General features: G+C 37.2%; 1 protein-coding gene across 1 annotated transcript; it reads left to right on the top strand.

Moving 5' to 3' along the window:
* The first annotated feature begins 15,887 nt into the window (after positions 1-15,887).
* LOC113230930 lies at positions 15,888-22,401 on the top strand. The gene is made up of 4 exons (XM_026465043.1): positions 15,888-16,086; positions 18,975-19,104; positions 20,312-20,462; positions 21,490-22,401. Exons 2-4 carry the CDS (start codon positions 18,984-18,986, stop codon positions 21,611-21,613), a joined length of 396 nt encoding a protein of 131 aa, XP_026320828.1. The 5' UTR covers positions 15,888-16,086; positions 18,975-18,983; the 3' UTR covers positions 21,614-22,401.
* Positions 22,402-23,136: the final 735 nt, after the last annotated feature.

Genomic DNA, 23,136 nt, shown 5'->3' with positions numbered 1-23,136 from the left:
CGACTTTTAAAATACTTACGTTCTGTTTTAAAATTCAATTTTGGTTTTAATTAAGTTCATGTTTTAAAATTGAATTAAAAACAGGACGTAAATAATTTAAAACAGTCATGAAAAACTAAAACAACCCCTAAAAAAATTTCTGATATGCAATTTATAAAATAAGAGTCAATGCAACACGCTGGTGCAAGACTAATATAAACTTGCTAAATTATAAATCTGTCTCCCTAATTTATTACAGTTTACGTTATACATACGTATAATCATTTTCTTTTTTTTATAACATCTAGTGACGGGACGAACAATTCATGCGCCTGATGGTAACACGTCTGTCCATAACAATTGCAGTGCCACTCAGAGCTTTAAATCGCAAAGATCTGAGGAGCAGTGCCACTGCGCCCGTCACCCTGAGACATAAGTTGACAAGTCCCATGTGCCTGTAACTTCACCAGCACCCTTACCCTTCAAAACCGGAACACAGTAATGCTGACATTACTGCTAGGTGGCAGTACTTCTCTGGACGAACTCTTTCACAAGGAGCTCTGCTACTAAATATACAAATAATTATTTTTTACCTAACACTATGTCACTTGAAACCTTAAATTATTAGTCAAATAAAAATATCAATATAATTGACTTATTCAAAATTTTATTTACACTATAATATGTTTTTTTTTTCTTTCAAACACTGTTTTAATAAACGCCTAAACCTATTTTGCGCATCTAACTTCTCCACACACATCTTTTAATTGTCCTCACGATGCTTTCCTTCAGTGACAAGCTCATGATTTTCTCACAGAATTCGACTGACTTAGGTATTAAATAAAAAACCTAAGTTCGATAAATTGTTTCATAATTAATGATGCTTATGATAATGATATATTCTTATAATTTACAGCGAAAAATAAATCCTAAGCCGATTCTTTGCAATCCAATTTCAATATTTCACCGTCGTTATCATACGCAAGACAAAGGGCGAGTCTCACAATGCCTTCTCTCCTCTCCTGTCATCTCCTTTCCCCGTTGACACAAATGCCTGCGACTATCGGCTAATTGAATCTAATAAATTACTAAAATTCTGCTGGAATTTTACTAATTGGAATCTTTACAACTTTTATACGATTGTCATAAGTTTTCTTAAAAGGATTAAATGTGAGTTATGAATTAATAAAATAAAGGTTTTTGATTGTCTCTTTCAATTGCCAATTTGCAATCTAGTTTTTTATTTTATTGTAATTGGCAATCTAGGAATAAGCTGAAATTGCTACTGTTATACTATAATAAGAAAAGTAATGTAACGCAAATCATACGAACGTAGCACCACGGAAGAACAGCTTCGATTATAAATAGAAGGCCTTAAGCTACAGCTGTCGCCAAAACTCACACAATCATTATGTTAAACACTATGTAAGCTTGATAATGATTGGTCATAGTTTCTAATTTCAAAAGATGTGACAAATTCTGATCTGTTAATATAATTTAAACTTTACCCAGTTGGTATCGTCGAAAGATTATTACCTATTATTGCAAGTTAAGACGTTTTGATTTTATATGGAATTTCAATCAGTGTGCTGCCATCTAGCGGTCAATCGCTGAACTATAACGAATTCGAAATGTTTACTTAGTCTTCCGGGATTCGGCAAACGTAGTGAAGAACGCCCTCCGACCAGGTAGAGTGACGACCTGCAAAGGCTTGCTGGCGGGAAATGGATGCGACAAGCTGAGGACCGGACGAAATGGCGCGCATTGGGGGAGGCCTATGTCCAGCAGTCGACTGCGATAGGCTGATGATGATGAAGTTGACTTAGTCTCCAAAAAAAGAAGCGACGTGTAGGAAAATACATAATTTTTTTTTTCCGGAGTCACGTATTTGTCTACATCGTGTCTATATCTATATGATGTTTTTCTTTGCAAAATTTTATATATTACCAGAATGCACGCATGCCAGTAGCTGATGCATTTTCATGCTAATAAACAGGGACGATTATTTTGGCCTTTAGGGTGAAGCTAGGTCAGCATAATCTTGCAAGTTGCGATTTTTGGAGTCGAGTGGAGTGCATTCGGTTTCATATAAAAGACCAGGTTGTGTAACATGAAGACGCTAAATGAATTGTCTACAGACTCACTCGCGTAATTACAACCGAAGTTCGGTCGCATTGTGTGACGTGTTTGCAAGGGTAGAGGCAGGGCTGAGGGAAGAAACGTGGGGGAAACATTTGTTGGCATACGGTAGTACCTTACAAAACTGGATGTTCCACATAAACTTTATATGCTATATAAATATACGCAGTCTTTTACAGGTAGTTGAAGGAAGGCTGAATGGTGCAGTGCTCGGCAGGTTCAACGAGCTGCACGCTACTCGTGCAGCTCGGTGACTCTGCCGACAGCGGTGTACCCTTTAGCAAGTATTCTTATTATTATTATTATTATTGTAGTACTAACATAGTTATTAAGGTTTTTCTGTTTACTAACGATCTATGGACCCTGTAGTCTGAAAATAAAGATATTTTATTTTATTTTATTTTTTATTTTATATGAAACTGCCCACACTTTATGTGACATATTATATGACATTTATATAACATGTTTTCATATTGAGTAGATGTACCCAGATTCCTTTTCTTTTTAATGCCTCTGTCACGCAGAGGTCCCAGGTTCGATTCTGTCGTGAGTTTGGGTGTAATTTGTGGTCGTTTATGTGTGTGTCCATGGCACCCGCGACACAGGGTTTCCCTAGTGCGAGGCTATGTTGAGTGTGTGCGTTATTACTATAACTATTTTAAACCGACTTCAAAAAAAGAAAGAGCTTATTCGTTCGGCTGTATGTATATTTTGTGTTTGTTTTTTTTATTTCTCCGTCAATTGAGGACTGATTTAAAATATTCTGTTTTTGTTTGAAAGGGCGCACTCTCGTGGTGGTCCCATTGTCACCAAGTCAGAATCTGATGAGGGGATCCCATGGAAATCGAGGAAAATCTTCAAATTTTACAGTTATATCAGTGTACTCACCGATTTGTCCATCAAATGTGGACCAATTTTGAAAATTCTTTTTTTGTTTGAGAGGGTATACTCTCGAGGTGGTCCCTGATGCCGACGATGCTGTTCCGGGTTCGTTTCGGCTATTATAAATAAAAAATATTTTCTGCAAATAAAAGTCGACTTTGCACTTGACACAATACATATAATCAACAAACCACTGTCACCATGACAACTAGACAAAAGTATAAAATGTACAAAGGAGTCCGTAACTGTCCCATTGTCACCAAGATCCCATGGAAATGGAAAAAACCGATAAGCATACTTTTGAGGTCGGTTTTTTTTTCAATGAAAAAGTTACAATTATTCTTATATAATGATCTTCTAATGCTTCTTAAATACCTACATCAATTACACTATATCCACCTTTCACACGTAAAGTATCGTATGTCGAAATCCCCAAGTTTACAGGGGAGCCTTTTAAAGCTCTGAATTCACTGAAATAAGCATAACACGTGACTTTAGCATTTCTCACTCACTTTTATTCGGCAAATCTCGTTATTCACTAATCAAAATAAAATCCTAGATATAGACATCGCTTAGATGATCTATTAGATGATCACTCTATGTAACGAGCTTTGCCGAATGAAATGGAGAACTTTAAAACGCTCCCCTGTAAACTTGGCAATTTCGACATACGATACTTTACGTAGGAGGAGACGATATGACACAAACACAAACGCTTGCCAACGCTGCAAAGCAACTGAATAAACTATATACTAAGTTCGTCTGGCGCCCAGGCTGAATTTCAGTCGAACGTAAACTACGCAACCATTGACTTACAAATAACTGGACGACGGGTCTAATACAAAAGCCACGAGAAAATGTCCCAAGTCAACCTATTTAAACGTAGTGACATGTAAAGGAATATGAAAAAGCTAAAACGTTGAATTTAAATTGTAATGTCATCGCAGCACTGTCTAATTTTGCTTGCTTTGCTGTCAGTCGAACAAACGAAGACTAAAGCGTGAATGACGCTCTGTATACGATTTTAACGCCCTATAAGTTCGGACACTTTTTAGCGCGGACCCGACGTCCATATAATTGTAAGTCAATGTACGCGACTCACAACTCAGAAAATTACGCTCGTCTGGCCTCACCCTTACTCTCTGCTTGTGTAATTACTTGTTCTACAAAGAAATTGAATATAGCCCTGTCGAAGCCCCGCAGGCTTCAGGCCGCAATCTACGGCCTATCTCGGTGTAATTCCGCCATAACGTAGTTAACTGGTTAACCAGGTTATTTCAATTAACACCGCACCTGTTGCACCTCGTTCCTACTACTGGACTCCTTAATTTTAGTGATTAGTAGTATTTTGTATTAATTACTACGCTGCAACTCCATGTTACTTGTATGTTGAAGTTTAAACATGTTAAGAGTCTTACTACCTCAAATGGCTTTGGTTGATTCCGCATTCCAACAGTCCAAGTGTTGGATCAATCTCTTTGATTCAACACTTGGACTGAAATTGTATGTATACCAGAACGCTATATTCTTTCAAAGAAATGTGTAAACAATGGCTCCTGTCTGTGCAGAAATCGAGTAGCAATTGGTCAGTGGTTAAATCCACTAGCTAAATAAATAAAATTTTAGAATGTTTTCTGTTTTTAATTACAATTTTTTCTAATTTTAACATTTTATATGCAGTGCAACACAGACAGCCTCTATTAATTGCTTGGTGTTTTATACACTCCGCTTGCCGATTTGATGCAGCAAGCGAATAGCTAAGGTGAAGCCTGAAAATCAGCAATGTTGTATTTATCCTTTTTGTCCACATTACTGTTCTTTTGTTTTAATTGTTACATGTGTTTTGTGGGTAAATAAATGTCTTTTTATTTTTTTATTTGTTTTATATTGCCCAGCCGCAATTTATCAAAGTTACTCTAATTTCTAGTGATAACAATCAAATCAAATAAATGGCGCTTATTGCCCAGATTTTTAAGGATACTGACGTCTATTCTTTTTTTTTATTAGCGCCATCTACCCATATTGGCAAGTGTTAATTTATAAATTAGTTTGTAATACACAGTGCATATTTGTCAAAGTTCGGAAAATAATTCTTGGTCATGGTCAGTGTTTGAAAAATATTACATGGAATAAAACTGACTAATTATATTTCATTATAAAGAGAAATTAATTGAAATCCGCGGCTATTTCCATAATATAAACTACTTCCAAGCTATTGATCAGCGCCATCTTGATATAAAACGGGATTTTAATCTTTTTCAGAGGTACGATCTGTAGTTTGGACATTAGCAGTCCTCTTCAGTTAATAGTGCACGGTGCTACTGAATGAATTCCGTTACTCTGGTACTGGTGGTTTCATAGTACATGGAATTCCCTATATTGAGACCAGTTATTTGGAGTAGTCTGATGTATTACAAAACCTTTTCGTTACTGTGAAGTCACATTGTCTTGTTATTTCCATTTCTATTCAGAGTATTAAAAAACCCACCTCAAAAGCCATTCATCCCCTACTTTGCCACCCTTAGCGGTAGAATATTTTCTTGAAATTTAAATGGGACCACTACTGAGGTACCCTCTTTCCAACATAAAATGAATAAACAAAATCGGTTCACAAGTTTTATCCGATTTAACGCGTAACATACTTAAAAAAAACTTACAGACGAATTGGAAACCTCCTCCTATCTTTGAAATCGGTTAAAAAATGTAAATATATTTCCAGTATCCAAAACCAAAGGTCATATTTAATTTATTAAAAAGAATCTGAGGCAAATCTTTATTCTGTTTAATCTTTTTTTTTATTAAATAAAGATTAATGTAGCGTAATTAGCTTGGCACAAGAGATTTTTCTTTTATTATGTGGCTACCATGAAAGATTAAGACATTGTTTGAATTAACGTTTTCTATCACCTACTCAAATATTGAAGAATTTGTCAACTTACTCGTAGCGTAACGGATATTCTACACTCGCTTCTTTACAACAGTTCCATATTAGTCACCGTTTTTACAACACCGTTGCTTATAAAATTGTCTGCCACTGAACAGCAATACCGCTCCATATTTGAGACTTATAAATAAAATTTTGTCTGCAAGGTGTTAATGGTGACTAAATATGACCACCAATTCAACCAATTTTTATTGATCCCATCAGTATGACCACCAATAAACGGCCAAACTGCGAGCTTATTAGCCGAGTTACGGTAGCATGTTTAACGCATATTGACACTATCTTTTCGTGATTTAATGCGGCGTAAGTAATAGAAATCCAATAAGAGACGTCCCTGCGTCTGGTGAATTTAAAACCCCCAAGACTATAGCAGCCATTCTTCACGGTGCTGCGGGCGCGTGACTCACCTTCGGGGAAAAGCTGAGTGACAAGAGGAGCGGCATTGTAAATTGATTTCACTCCTCGGTGGAATAAGGCTGCATCTGCAAAATGACAACTTTTCAAGAAGGAGATATTAGGTTCAGTGACGATGAGGGCGACGATGGTGCATGCGCACCTAAATAATGTATATCCACTCTCGCCTTAAAAAGGTCCTAGTTATAACGTTTATGGAACAAGTTTGCAGGCAGAGGTCGCCATAGCCGTTCGCCATATCAATGTAGAAGCGTAACGCTTCGTGCGAATCTTTAGAATATCCACAACATAGGGGTGTCACCCAAGCCTATGTCTGGTCTCCCGATGATGGAAAGGGGAAGACGGAATCAAATTATTCAATTCCACCGCACACTCTCCGTGATATATCCTGTAGAATACCGATAAGCAGGCAAACTTACGGCAGTGTTCAAGGCTTTGCAGTTTCGCCTTCACCAATTCTGAGTCACCTATAAGCCTCTTAGCACGGTTGTTGGTTAAATCCAAGGTGGCCAGCTGATATGTAGCAGAGCCATTTTAAAGGTGGCAGCAGTACTCCACACACGTTCGGACTTGTGCTTGGTACGGCTGGAGCAATCGTAAGTAGGTAAGTTTTTATGTTTAAATAAAAAAAAATCGCGCTATATACATAATTTGTTTCATGTAATTCTGATATGGTTGGTTAGCAACAGAGGTCCTTGTGCAAGAATAACTTTTAAACTAACTCAAGTTTTAGACTTTTTTATGATACCAAATGACGGGATGAACAAATCTGGTACTAAGCGACACGCCTGTCCAAAACAGTTGCAGTTTCACTCAGAGCTTAAAATCACAAAGATCTGAATAGCACTGCAACTGCGTCAATTACCCTGAGATATAAGTTGATAAGTCGCATGTGCTTGTAATTTCACCTGCGACTTCACTCTTCAAAACTAGAACACAGTAATGTGATCATTCGTCGTTGGCGGCAGAAGTAGGTAAGGTGGCAGTATTTCCCTGGACGAACTCTACTACTACGTCACAAGGAGCTCTAGCGCTACTTCACAAGCAATAAGCAAATTGTTTCAGGGCCTATGCATTTTCCATTTAGCACTTAATATGTTGAGCTGTAGCTCGATTTAAATTCGTTCTATCAATAAGTTTATATTTATTATGTAAAAAATGTAGTCATGATGATTAGTGGAGAATGTCCGCTTTTGTTAACTGGGCAAGAGAGTCCCCATACTTGTTAACGCGGCATCGGTTTGAATCAGAAAAAGCTTCATGTCCTTGCAATAAGAATCAAAACAACGTTGTGAGTTTCGCGTCAGCGGTCCGAGCGGAAGCCAATCGCGCGACTTCTTTTTCGCTCTTATTGCATTTACATGAACCTTTTTTTTGGTGGGTTTAATTCCGTATCTTTATATGTGCTGTTTTCCTAAGGGTACGTACAGATCTGGCGAATGCACCGCAAATACGCTTGTTTGCTAAAGACTCGCGAGCTGCACACGAGCATTACGTTGTGCGATCTGTTCTGTGGTATTAACATTCTGTACCCACCATAATGATACATATTATTGTACGTGGCGCTCGAGTGGCGTACGAACAAATTGTACTAGGTAATGCACGTGTGCAGCTCGCGAGTCTTGCGCAAATGGGCGCATTTGCGGCGTAGGGTAGCCTGGTCTAAGATGACGCATCCGATAAGAGCACGCAATGTACGGACAACGGCACAACAGACTACACATTTTTGTTCTAAAATCGCCTCCAGTGCAACGGAACAAGATACGTCAGTGTATAGCTTGATGTGCTAGCGTGTGTACAATGCCGAGAAGTTATTTACAATACGCAACTAAGTTCAGCGTCATTTTGTAGTGCTAGGAAGAGATTGTTGTTGCGGAAAAATATTTAAAAAATATTGAAAACCAAGAAACTACACTTGTCTGAAAATGTTTATATATTTGAAATTGAAATTGTTACCGAGACTATACCAAGCATATTTTTTTTAAACTGACTTTGTATCCATCGCCCAAAAACTTGTCTACAAATCAAACTGCAAACGATTCTGATCACTTGCAACATACGGGGTTAGTAGTAGTTTTATTCTGAAATGGCTGAAGTGTGCAAGAGTATGCAAATCGACCTGTTGCAAAGGTACGCGCGTAGTCTCATACCAAATTTCTGTCGCTGTACCTCATTATAAAACTACTGAAACCTTTGCGAGTCTAGTATTTTTGAAGGTTTAACAGACCTGAGGCATGTGCTGCGAATCTGCCTGAAATATCGGCTGCAAGTGCGCCTAAAGCACCACCACCACACTAACTGGGGTATATCTGTGCCACAAGTAGACTCTTCTCAGCTCTCCATGAGCAAAGGTCCATGCATACGGAAACAAAAAATCACATTACCAGAAAGGTATAAAGGTGATTCGTGCAACCGATAAACGACATCCTATCAAAAAAGGTGTTGCGTACTCTTACCCATAGTACAGTGTAAGACTACGCAAATCCCATTTTGCACTTTTTTATCAATTACAACCACATTATTAAATATAACTACTTTTCACGTTAGTATATAAGAGTCAGATAAGTAGACTATAAAATAAAACAATAGCTGATATTTTCTAACACTTTTTGTTTTCATTCTGGACCGTCTCAAACCTAAAGTCTTCAACCAGGCTACCCTATTCATCAGTTCTGGACGCACACTAAATAAACAAATCTAAAAAAAAATTATAAAATCGAAGTTCGAAACTATAAAATCGTTTAATCAAAATTAAAAATTAAAAACCTTTTCAAATCAGTATAAGAATGGTTACTAAATAAAATTAAAAGTATAATAAATGTTTAAGTCATAGTTGATTCGGGGCTCTCTGTGCTGACTGACTGACTTTCATGACGACGTATATTTTTTTTTTATTCTTACCCGCTTACTCTTGTGACCGTGGCATATGCCGAAGCAAAAATTCCAAACGTCCACCGTCAAGGCTCCAATATTGCGAGCATCCGCGAATCGACACCCGCACCCGCGTCTTCCCGCCATAACTATTTCATAAGACGTATAATTGAAATAGCCGAATACCCATCCCCTCTTCTCTCTTGCACCCCCATTGCCTCCTCTTTGCACCTATTGGTGGTAAGGCTGGATTGCAAAGCGCAGTTAAAACGTTCAGTCAATGATTTGCGATTCTTCTCACATATCCACTACTTTGAGTGTGTTAAATTTTTTTCTACAGGTTGGAAATGAAACTATTTCTTTGGAATCTAAATCGAGTATAAAATAAAAATAATTTTAATCGCATATTGTAACAACCACAACTTTAACACGCCATTAGTTCCGTCGCGTCACCGCTAGATGGCATTAGATGTACTCTGAAGCGCGCCATCGTTTTGTTAACTTCTAAGTCAACTCACATGATTTGAATTGTTTATGCTTGCTACCGCTATAGCATTTGTATGGCACTAAAAGGCTCTCAAGGTATTGAGACATTTTGGTCCTTGCTTACTGCTTTTACTTAAGCTTCAGCACTAAACTTGCGCTTTCACACACGTGAGACGCACTGTTGGGTCTTAGGGTCATATTCCAGAACTCTACTCAATACTCAAATCAGGACTTGAGTATGGTTTAAAGCACTCGAAATCATACTCAATTCCCTGTCATTAGGGTCGTATTTCCAGTGCTTGTGTTGCCAGTGCAAACCTGACTTGAGTATTGAATAGAGTTCTAGAATACGACCCTGAGACATGCGCAAGATAGTACCTCGAAAAGTAATGTGATATCACATTACAATCCCGTAAAAGTAATATTACACTGTGATATCACTATTACCCACAACAACACAAGTTCTAAAAATGGGATGCGTTTTATAGCATAACCTATAAACCGCATTTCTGAAACTGAAACTTGCATTATGAACAAAAGCTACTTACATATTACTCGAGTGTACAATAAATAGTAATTAATGTGGATATTATGAGTAATGCATACTTTTCGAAAGTGATGCGTGACATCACAGTACGTCGTCGCGTGATATCACATTTCGGTCCCATAGTTTCCCCACTTATTTTATTAGAAAAATAAATGCCCTTCCATCTCACCTGATGGAAAATGACAATGACGTCAACGATGGAGCATGCACATCTAAATAATGCCTGTTCTCTCTCGCCGTGAAAAGGTCCAAGGCTAACTGAGATGGCAAAGTTTGATTAATAAAGACTGCGTAGTCGTGTGTTTAGTACTTATTTGTACACCAGATGTCGCTGTGAGTATCAAATAGCTATATTTTTGAAATTAATTTTCTAGTGATAACAAACAAATCAACTATGGCGCTTATTGCGCAGAGTTTTATGGATAGTGCCGGCTGCTCTGGGTGCGTTAACTTAATTCACCTGGTTATTCTCTCCCTTTTTTATTATTTATAAATACCAAATGACGAACATGTCGTGCGATTGGTGGTAAGAGATATTCCTGTCCATAACAATTGCAGAACCATTCAGAGCTTTAAATCACAAATATTTGAGGGGCAATGCCTAGACACGACCGTCAACCTGAGACATAAAGAGCCTATGTTTTACGGCACCGCATACTAAATAAACTTATGTAAATATTAAAATCCTAATAATTACATATGTTCATTAGATATTTATATCGATATAATATTATACTTTTCATTAATTCACTAAGTAGACTAATATTGAAAAAAATACATAAAAAGCACTTAAAATGTTGTATTTTGGACTATACTTTGAAATAAGATAACCAATGTATTTGAAATTGCGTGTCCAAGTTTATCATTACCTATTCACGACATAATATTTATCGACAATACAAATTGAAAATTCGATAACCTTTGTCTACTAGCTCACGAAGTTATGGCGTAATATTGATATAATAAATCTGTATTATATATTACTCTGCACTAAATAAATGAATAAAAGACGTTTCTTCTTTCGGAAAACGAAAGAAACACCTCTCTTTATCACGTTTAGATGATGATAAACAGCCGTATTCACAACCATTATAAATAGAAACGTACAATGATGTTATATATTAACGTACAAGTTGCATAATGAATAAATAAAAACTATATGCAAACATCAATAAGTCTCAACTCACACTGGCGCAGAGTCGAAGCGTCGCGACGCGTCATGTTTTTCACCTATAGTATATGCATCTCTATTTTCTCAATTTTAAGGTACAAATTTGTGTTATGCAAATATGGAAACTTGGATGCGGTCGAGCGGCTTCGCGCGTCACTTGAGCGCAATGAAGCATCTGACGCCGACCACACTGTGATCCGGGCGCACTACTGCGCGTGTCCAAGCGTTGTAGTTGAAAAAGTTCGACTCTGCGCCAATATGAGTTAAGCCTTAGCGCGAAATCGGCTCGCCGACAGCCTTGTTGTCGTTCAGTCAATGTCACCGTCAATGTGCGGGGCGTGTGCGGTATCTAAATCTAGGGAGGGGCGGAGAGTGTCAATGTTCGTTACTTTTTGTTCTCTGGTGGTAGTTCTCCCCTGGACGAATACTTTCACAAGGAGCTTTACTGTTACTAATAAATACTCCGCTAGTTTGTTATTAATATTGATACAATAGATCTAGAAAAAGAGTGATTAATTAAGAAATGTTCCTCGCCGTGTGAGCACAGCCTTTTGCATCTCGGAGGCGCGGTGGCCGCATCTCACGGACTCATTAATTACTATGCTATACAGCGCCGCAAGCTACCGACTTTTTTGTTTACTTACTTTGATTAATATTAATCGATCGTGCGCTCTTTAGGTTTTGAATAACGGCAGTCTTTTATAGATGTACAAAGAATATATTTACATAGTAATAAATGCGAGAAAAGATACGTTTAGTTCACTATTGTAGAGAATAAAAAAAACTCTTCTGAAATCCCAGTGACATTTTTTATTTTTTTATTTTTATTTTTGACGATTTCGTTTTTTACTTATGTTACGTTCTTTACAATACTTCTCACTACATAGGGTATGGTAGAAGAACGTTTTGATGAAATCTGCATGTCGACAAAGCATGTTAAAGGCGCTTTTCCACCAACAAGGCGAGACGAAGATTGCAATTTACATTGTAAAATTTCAATTCTCTCTTAGCCCATCTTTGATGGAAATTGTCTGGATTGGGCAGGACGTGCAAGACGAGAATAGAAATGTTTGCGTAACATTTTACGTTTATTAACCCTGCAACCGTGCACGCGCTTGATTCGCGTGCTCTCGCGATGATATTAATTATCATTCGCGATATTGTCCGTTGCGTACAATTTAAGATTATAAAAAAGATTGCTTTTCTGCAAATAGTAGCCGAGTGCCCTGCAGTTGAATTTTTAAAACTTATCTACCATGTAATTTACTCTATTGATAATAATAATAATAATATCAACAATAATAATAATAATCTTCTTCTTATCGTATGAATGGCACAATAATGCTTGCCATGGTGGTGAAAAGTAGTGCGCTTGGTAGCAAGTGATACGCCTGTCCATAACTATTGCAGAGCCATTTAGAGCTTTAAATCACAAATATTTGAGGGTACACGCCCGTCGCCCGGAGACATAAGAGCCTGTATACACGGCGCATTTAATATCATTTAAGATTTAATATATCAAAATGCGCGATACTGACGTGCTACTACTACGTCAGGTACCCGCCGATTGTTGCCCAAGGTGCGCCATTCGTACAGGAAAGGAAGAAATCCTCTCCTTTCATGCAACCCATAATAACAATAATATTGCACTCATACTACTATACTCTATTGTTAATTAAATATTTTTATTTTACTATCAACAAACTCAGTGCATGCTCGGGATGTATATTAAATATCAATCGCGATCTCGCGATAGCTATTTACGACAATTTTTGATGGAACTAGGTCGGCGAGATTTCAATTCGCAACTCGCCTCGCGCGCCGGTGGAAAAGCATATTCCAATCTGCATTGCGGCCGCGTGGAGAACGATGACCTAAACCCTATTCTTAGAATATACCTGTGAGCTTAGAAAAATAACGCATAGAAACCTAGTCCGCACACGCTAAGTGAGGCAAATTGAAGCGCTCCCAATGGGCCTACACGAGCGGGCGGGCCGTCAGTGCTCAGGGTCAACTTGCACCGCGAACAGCTAAAGAATTTTAGCTAAAAATGACGAAATGTGCGGTAAATGAGTGTAAAAATACGTCAGACAAACATAAAATAGATACCAACATCACATTCCACAAGGAAGTAACGCGTTTCAACTTGTATTTTTATATAAATATTCACTAAAACCGAAAATTAACCTACTACTAAAACTAGCCTACATGAATTTGATTTTTGCCTCACTTGTGACAATTCGTTTGATATGAAACTATCATTCTATGCGTTATTACTCTAAGCCTGTGAGTAATTGAAAGACTCAGGCGTTACTTTGCGGAAGTCCATGTTAATAAAAATGGAAGTAAGTTAATTTGCTACTCCAAATTGGGTTCGCGGAGTAGCAAATTAACTTACTTCCATTTTTATTAATATACCTGTGCTCAACAGTGAGACATGCATGATTAAGATCGTGATGACATTTTATCTACAGTACAAATATCAAACCTCTGTGCCGTTTTAACATAACAATGTTAAACATAACATAAAATCTCAAAATTGTAAACTATTTTTTGATTATTAATGTTTTTTTTTTAATTATTTCCGTTACAGAAAAAGCAACGGTTTAAAACCTTAAAGCCAAGTCTTGGCTTTTTGGGAAATTTATCGTTCCCCTATCGAATAAAACGACCTCTTGAACTTCGTGAATTATAATGTTTCATAATTTTACTTCAACTTCAACTTTTGTATCTATGGCTCCGTCGTTTTGCGCGACGATTTCGCCAACATCAGGGTTGAAAGACATGCAGAGCGGTGGCGAGATAGATTGCCGGTTATTAAAATACTTCGGCGATTATTATACACATTGACGGTTATATATATATATTTTTTTTTTTAATGACATTACAAAAATATAAACTGAGGGCTCATGTTATTTTCTTACTTTTGCAAACATTTTTGGAAGTTTTATTTAGCGGAAAATAAAAAATAAAATCGTTTAGTAAAAGAGAGTTAGGCATCATTTTCGTTCAGTAACAAACTTTTGACCTGGGTCAACGTGGAAAATTATCATGGAGGATGGAAAAAGAAATAAAATTATACGAAACATAATGGGAGAATACGGGGAGAATGAAGAATATTCATTTTTCAAAAAAATTAAGACTGTTCAGAAATGGGAATTATTCTCCGACTCATCATTAGTTGGAACAGAAAACTATGAAATGAATGTGGTCGAGCGGAGGCTAATCGGAGCTGGTTACAGATGTATCTATTGACAAAACTTTGAAATCGCTGACATAAGTGACAAAACTTTGAAATCGCTGACATAAGTGACAATCCACATAACCAAAACTTTATTTTTTTCCGTCCTCTAAGACCAAAACACTATCAAATATCTTTGGCAAGCGTGACACTCCATGGCGACTCTCGACCAAAGAGACTGCCATAGCGAGCCCATGATAATAGGCGGCGTCTAAAGCCGCCACCACCAATTTGGGGAATCTATCGTTCCCCTATCGAATAATAAAACAGCCTCTTGAACTTTGCGTATTACAATGTTTCATAATTTTACAAAACAATTCCAACCATTTAAAATCGCTCACATAAGTGACAATCCACATAACTAAAACACCTTACACTAAGGAATTATTTTTTTCCATCCTCTAAGTAAAACCCTATCGAATATCTGTGGCAAGTGTGACACTCCATGGCTTAGAGGATGGAAAAAATAGTTTCCATAGTCTAAGCTCCATGGCGACTCACGACCAAAGAGACTGCCACAGCGAGCCGACGCGAGCAGCGAGCGTGATAATAGGCGGCGTCTAAAGTCGCCACAGCTTGAACGTGAATTGTTCTTTTGTTAGCTTTACATAAATAGGCTTAGACATCAGTTCATTATAGCTTAGATGATGGAAAAAAATCATTACACATATTTTATAGGCATTAAGCCTTATCTTCGGCAGGTCATCACATCAGAGTGGGGTCAATTCAGAGTTATTATAATGGCGGCCATGCCAAATCCGGATAAAGTTTCAATTCCTGGAATACGTCTTAGAGGATGGAAAAAAAACGGAATCTTAGACTATGGAAACCAACATAATTGACAGTAATACTTGACAATCTGACAATGAAAAGCCATAGATACAAAAGTTGAAGTTGAAACTCGTAGGTGGCCGACGTTCGCCATTATTTTAATTTCCCTAATAACCGGTGAAGTATTTTAATAACCGAGTATTCATCTCACCATCGCACTGAGTCTTTAATAGTTTAGGGCAGTTTTTCAACACTGACATTGGCAAAATCGACACGCAAAACAACAAAGCCTTACCTAATATTATTTTTCAAATTGAATGCTGGCAATTTTTATTTCCTAACTACTGACACTGGCGACTATTTTTTATAATTATTCTTACAAAACTGACATTGGCCCAAGCCTAATGACTGCCAATTCCTGTATTACTCTACTCTTTGGGCCGCCATTAAGGAAATAATATCCCTAAAAAGCAAAAAGAAGTGTTCAAAATTAAGTGATTTTTAATCAACTGAAGGATTAAAATTCTCACAATGATATTGCTATAATTTTTTTATTATTTTTCACAAAACTGGCACTGGAAGTCTTAAAAAAAGTAAAGCAAAAAAGCATCGCCAATTTATTCAATTCCGGAGTAACTTGGGTACGTACCTTATTTTACGTTTTATACAACAAATAACAGTCTCCTTTACGTAAGGTGATACTCTTTAATCACCCTAAGCGCCCAGTTACACGACGCGAAAGTTTTCGCGCGGCCGCCGTGCGGCGATCGCCCAGTGACCGCCTTACCACACTTCAACGTACATTAATGACGAATCTGAATTCTATTTACTAGGCAACAACATTTAAGTTCTTCTGAATAATACAACCACGCAGTCGGCGCGTAGACTAAAGACAAAGCAGCCTCTCACGCGCGCCCGGGTTGCTCATTTAAGTTAAAATGTAAAAGCCAAATAAATAAAGCGTACTTTGCCATGACAATTAGACGTGAGCGCGATGAAATTCAAGTCGAATAAATGTGCCCTAATGGTTCGACCTACTGTCTCTCAAGTAGAAGGTCTTAGGTTCGAATCCGGGCTCGCACCTCGGAGTTTCTCGGAATTTATGTGCGAAATTTAATTTGAAATAGACCATGAGCTTCTCGGTGAAGAAAAACATGTTGATGAAACCAGCACGTCGAAGAAGGTGTGATGTTCCCAACCCGCACTGGGTCAGCTTGGAGGACTATAGCCTAAACCCTCGCCTGAGAGAAGACCCGTGCCCAACAGTGAGACGTATAAATGGGTTGATGTTGATGTATATTCTTTTAAAATGACAAAAAACGATCAGCATATTGAATATGATTACCTCAGTTGAGAATTCATCATTCATAATAAATATTAATACAAAGATCGAACACTTAGAAAAAAATTATTCGATCCGGATTCGAACCAGCGTCTTCCAGCAAACTGTGCCAGACGCTATGTCAACTAAGCCACGGAATGAACTAGCGTAACTAGTTCATCCAGGGAGTGCTGCCTTCTTACCTATTTCTGCCGCCAAGCAGTAATGTGAGTTCCGGTTTTGAAGGATAACGGTGCTGGTGAAATTACAGATCTTTGTGTTATAAAGGTCTACGTGGCACCGCAACTGTTATGGACAGGCGTGTTCCTTACCATCAGGCGCACGACTTGTTCGCCCCGTCACTTGGTATGATATAAAAAAAATGTTTTACCGTCATGATATTCAATTATATTTTGTAAAATTACTCCATTACTTTGATATAATTATTAATACAAAGATCGAATACTTCCAAGAAATTCCTTCGATCCGGCAAGATTCGAACCAACGAAATTATTCAGGTGGTGAAACATGGGCCTTTTCAAGGCGAGAGTGAATAGGCATTATTTAGGTATACATACTATAAGCCTAAGCATATAATTTTAAAATGAAACAGTAAACCTGTATCTCCCATTAATTGTCATCCGGTATGTAATACCTTAAAACCCGTAAAAACCTATACTTCCTTTTCAGGAAAATAATTCTTCGCCCGTTTTCTTTTCATCTCCCGTCTTATTTTTTTAACAACCCCAACAATGTCGTTTGGTGTTGCCATTTTTTTAATTCATTGTACCCAAACCGAATCAATAACTAACTAAATCTGATAGTTATTGAATGGAATAGAATAGAAACCGTTTATTACATAATGCCACATCACAATAATACGCAGTAAGAATTAAAAAAAAAGATAAAGCTAAATTAAAACAAAAATAAAATAGAATAACAAAAAAATTATATAAAATAAATTAAAAATGAAATTATAATAATAGGTAATGAAATGACCACAAAGATAGTCTCAACACTATTGTGTACTAAGTAGGTGTCCACTCAGCTAATGTCACCGCCGGGAAAAGGCTGTGACGCTGATTTTCAGTGGACCCTAAATGCAAGTAGTAATAGGCATTTTAAACTAAGTAATTCATTATACAGCTTTTGTTAACAATACTCCATCATCGACCTCATTGTTACTTTCCATGTGAGATGGAAGTCAAATGCGCGCTTATTTTTTAAATAAATTAAAAAAGGCTTTTATGAACAGTGTGAACGTTTAAAGACTTCAAAGGCTTGTAATATAATAAAAAAAGAAATCTTGGCAAATCAATGATCATCTATAATTTAAATAATGAGCGAGCAGGTGCTAGCTGTTAAGTGAGATCAACATTTAACTGATTAGATACTTACGCTGATCGCTTCACTTACCCAAGACTTCATAACTTGATTGCGGTGCAATGTTTCTATGTAATTATGAGTAATCGTCTAAGTTATTACTTATTTTATAACCACCATTAATTTAATTTTCAAAAGTCGATTAGAATTTGTTTGTGATTGATGGTGAAAGATTTATTTATGTAAAGAATTGAGTAAAGATAATTTGGGTGATCTTCTATCGTATTTTATGTAGACGAACAAGTCGTGCGCCTGTTGGTAAGCTACACGCCTGTCCATAGCAGTTGCACAGCCACTCAGAGCTTTAAATCGTAAAGATCTGCTGGGCCCGTAACCCAGAGACGTAAGGTGATAAGTCCCGTGTACCTGTAATTTCAGTAATGCTGACATTACTGTTTGTCAGCAGAAACAGCTAAGGTGGCAGTATTTACCTAGACGAACTCTTTCACAAAGAACTCTACTGCGACTAAAAATCGACTAAACCCGGCGGCCATTGACGTGTTTAGTGGTTATGACGAAAAAACTCACATGGGAAGTTTTAAGTGATGGATAGTAACCTACCTTAAAGTTTATGACTATAAATATGATCTCAGAGTAACGGGCGCTATGTCAGTGACCTTCAGATCTTTGCGATTCAAAGCTCACTGCAAATGTTATGGACAAGCGTGTCTCTTACCCCCAGGCGTGCTACTTGTTCGTTCCGTCACTAGGTATTATATAAAAAAACTTAAGAGGAATGTTTCAAAGTCGAAAGTCAAGCTTATGTACTCTGACCCATTTCATATTTGCAAAGTAATCCTCTTGTCACTTTTTGTCCTTATTCAGGCATTGAAAATGAGAGAGAAAAGTAAATTCGGAACGAGACCGCGTAAAGACATTCACATGTTCAACGAGATCATCTTCAGAGAATTGAAGCACTTCCGAAACCATAAGGTCTATCGGCCCAACTTCGGAGGCAAGTCAATTCAACTTTGAAACTTTTCAACCTTGGAAAACAAGAAAACCTTTATCTTTGAGTAGATAACATTAAATTGGAAATGAATCTATTTTTTCCGGTTGTTTTCAAACAAAGCAATGCTTCGTGCTTTTTACAGGCCCCATGATTACGGTAGAAGGGATTTTAGATCCCGAAAATAGTTTCATTTCTAAACTCAAAGTAAAAATTTATTTAATGTATAATTTGCTTAAAATTACACTTGAAATCATCATATTGATTAAACTCGGCCGCTCATTCGCAAGGCAGATTCCCTTGAAAAGAATGAGCAAGATGCTCTACGGATTGTTCTTTGTAAATAAACATTTGTGCACATTGAACCGTGAAACACACAGAGAACGGGTGCGGGTCGGGCGCGTGTCGAGTCGGGAGCACGGTGAGTCTCCTGACTACACGCGCTCGATCCGCACTCGCATTCAGCGTGTCTCATGCTTTATTATTTACAATATTTATTTCAAATATCATAGATCAAAACACCCTGCAAGAGCCTTTGTGTAGGACGAAAACCTAAAAATTCATTATGGTAACATTAAAGTTCGGATTTATTCTAGAAAGCAAATCCATTTTTCAAAGCAACTTTTATGTGTAGACACTAGTGTCTATCTGTCTACATAATCCATTTTTCAAAGCAACTTTTATAAAAATGGTGACTATGACATAGACTTTAGATATCAATGTTGGCGTTATCGTGTACAAGAAGTAGGTTCTCGAAAATCCCGTAAATAGCAGTAGAGCTCCTTGTGAAAGAGTTCGTCTTGTAAAAAAAATGTGAGCATTACTGCGTTCCGGTTTTGAAGGTAAGGTTTCTGGTGATATTAATGAGACTTGTCAACAGGGTGACGGACGCAGTGGTGGACCTCATAGACGGTCCTCGTAGGGTCAATGCGATTTAAAGTTCTGAGTGGCATTGCAACTGCTATGGACAGGCGTGTCGCTTCCCATCAGGCGCACGGTTTGTTCGTCCCGTCACTTGGTATAAAAAAAAGCTTATGGAGTAGAGTCTGGCAAATAAACGAGATCGCTCGTATATATGTATATTTCTTTTGTACTACATAGACTTAACAATTTTTGCCTTATTACTCAAAGCTCTCATCTCATAATGCAAAAGCAAATTCTGAGGATATAATGAGTGTAACCATTTAACTTTGAAATCTATGGACATATCCAGCGAGTCCCGTTACTGGCAAGTTCTACGCTTGTCACGACCAGACGCCATCTGAAGAGGACAAGGAAATCGAGCACTACCATTACAGAGTGTCGCAGATAAGATCTGTAGGACCGCGTAACAAGTACTCCGGACCCGCTACAGAAGCACAAGTGTAAGAATTTGTTTCTGACAATGATTCCCTTTGTTTTGTCAATCACATACTTACCAGATTATTTATTTTTCTTCCTTTTTATGAATTTTAGTGAATATAATTTTTCATAATTTATATTTATTGAACATCATGATGTTTTTTACTACTAAGTTTTCTAATTTTTCGTCAGACCGGTCTATGTAAGGATAATAATGATTATTCAAATTTAAATATTTGATTTCGGTTAGTAAAATAACTAAAACTTAATACTAATCGTAGTTATTACAAATTATATCCAGTGTGCAAAGAGTGATCCCTGGACCTCGCCAGATATGATACTCAGGACACTACCGGCACGCGTTCTACGCATCAAGGATGCCACTATCTCTAGCATAACATATTTGTAATATAATAGTGAAATTACAGGCACATGTCATACACTTCTTATGTCTCAGGGCCACGGCCGCAGTGGCAAAATCTCGATCATCGCAGAAAAGTAGCCTGCTTGTCGGTTTCCTATCGGATTTCTGGGAGTGTGGGCAGCAACTTTTCAATTTAGTTCCACCCTCACCGTTCCTCCTTCGGTCGACTAGAAGGTCCGGAACACTTCATGCTTATGTCGTTGATATGCCACCTATTCGCACTAAGCGCTTTGCTTCCTCCTTTCTGATGCGTACAGCAAAGGAAAGAAATACTCTGTGTTTCCCGAAAAGTATAATTTGGGGCTATTCAAGGCTAGAGTGAATAGGCATTTTTTAAGCAAACGCGTCCAATCGTCGGTCATATTGTCACTTAACATCAGGTGAGATTGTGGCCAAGCGTGCGTCTATTATACATTTATATAAAAAAATCTTTACGATTTAAACCTCTGACTGGCACCAACTGTTATGGACAGGCGTGTAGCTTACCATCAGCGCTCACTTGTTCATTTCATCACTTGATATTATAAAAAAACCTCACAGGGCCATATTACTAACATCATAAACAACAACTTTTGTTCCATAACTATCTACAAAACATAATAAATTTACTAAAAATTTGTTTATAGATATGGGTGGTACCACGAGCCAGGAGTCCCAATGGAGGAAGGACGGGCCAACCACCACCGTAAAGACAGCATCTACACAAAGATCGAAAATCATATTTTCATGACCAAACCTATTAGAAGATAATAGAAATAACAATAGAAAATAATTATTAAAATATTTTTACACATAGGTATAAAGTACACTATTGGTACGAATTCAGTTTATTTAGGGTGAGGCCAGACGAGCGTAATGTGAATTGCAAGTCGTGTTTTTTGAGTTGCTAAAGAACTATGACGAACTCCCATACAAATTTTTGTTGACCTAATTTGTTTGCGTCTGTGTATGAAAAATATGTAATAATATAGATTTTAAATACCTTAACAAATTTGGTTTTAGGTTTACTATTCGGAGAAGTCTGGAATTAAAGGTATTCCAATTTGAAGTTTTATATATCATGTTTACATAATTAAGTAATATATTCGGTACGTAACGTACAGAAACCTTAATCAGACTTAATAGAACCCGTCAAGTGCCGTATGTTTGTATTGGTAGGACGAAAGTTAGAGAAAAACCTTTTTTTTATAAAAAAAGCTATTATGTCAAGCCATAAAACAAAAGAGTAAGTTAATTAGTACAAACCATACTCTAGTTATTTCTTGTGGAACATGCCATCTATCTCTGAATTGTGGAACATGCTACTTATCCCTGAAATCGAGAATTTTTTTGTCATTTTTTCGCGTGGCATGTTTGGAAAAGGAATTATCTGTTTTATTTTCTGTAATCAAGTAGTTAGCATTAGAGATTACTCTTATTGCAAATCTATCGAATGAATACATTTCATATTACGTGACCTAAATGTGGACGGAGCTATCTATACATAAGTATTCAAAACTCTTGGCGGACAGATGTCGCTTAACGTAAAGGAATTAAGAAACTGACAGTTGCGGATGTTGGTCTAGGTTACATACCATCGAGTATATAATACTCGATGGTATGTAACCTAGACTGTTACATAGTAATAGTCATTAGAGTTTCATATAAATATTTGTCAGACTTTTAGAATAATTTGAAAAATCTAGTGAGTTTATTTTACTCAAATTCGTAATTATAATATTTGTAATTCTTTCAACAATTAGTTGGCCATTATTCTTTACGCTACTTTCATTCTCATAAAATGCTCGCATTTTGTTTTTTTTTCCGTTTTTGTTTTCTTTGTTTTAAATGTAATTTTACACTAACTTATTACTAAGACAAATTGTATCGTGCTGTGGATACTGTTTTTGGAATATGGTCCAGTACATTAATGTATCAAACCGAAACTGTTACCATGTGTTGGTTACATAGTCCGATTTATGCGACACAACGACGTAAAATCTGCCCTCGGAACGTAAAAAGGCACAACTGCTGTATAAAGTACGCATAGTTGTGCAATTACGACCGAAGTTCGGTCGCACTGTGTAACGAGCTTATGCGGGGTGTAGAAAGGGGTGACGGAAGGATTGTGAGGAAAACATTTATTGGCAAGTGGTAAAATTTTGCAAATTAATCTGGATATTCACATAAACTGGGCGTGTGAGTGTACCCAGCTATTTTTTATTTTTCTAATATTATAATAAGCACCCCATGTAAACCATAATAGAAGAAGAATAAGTAGGGTAACTCCATAC

Source organism: Hyposmocoma kahamanoa, unplaced genomic scaffold (genome assembly GCF_003589595.1).
Source record: "Hyposmocoma kahamanoa isolate Upper Pololo Valley unplaced genomic scaffold, ASM358959v1 101, whole genome shotgun sequence".
Taxonomy (NCBI): domain Eukaryota; kingdom Metazoa; phylum Arthropoda; class Insecta; order Lepidoptera; family Cosmopterigidae; genus Hyposmocoma; species Hyposmocoma kahamanoa.
This window is presented reverse-complemented; position numbering and strand designations above follow the sequence as displayed.

Coding starts and splice junctions, on each gene's coding strand:
- LOC113230930 (XM_026465043.1), top strand. CDS start 18,984: ATGAGAGAGAAAAGTAAATTCGGAACGAGACCGCGTAAAGACATTCAC. Junction 19,105..20,311: donor CTATCGGCCCAACTTCGGAG/GCAAGTCAATTC, acceptor GGACATATCCAG/CGAGTCCCGTTACTGGCAAG. Junction 20,463..21,489: donor CCCGCTACAGAAGCACAAGT/GTAAGAATTTGT, acceptor ATTTGTTTATAG/ATATGGGTGGTACCACGAGC.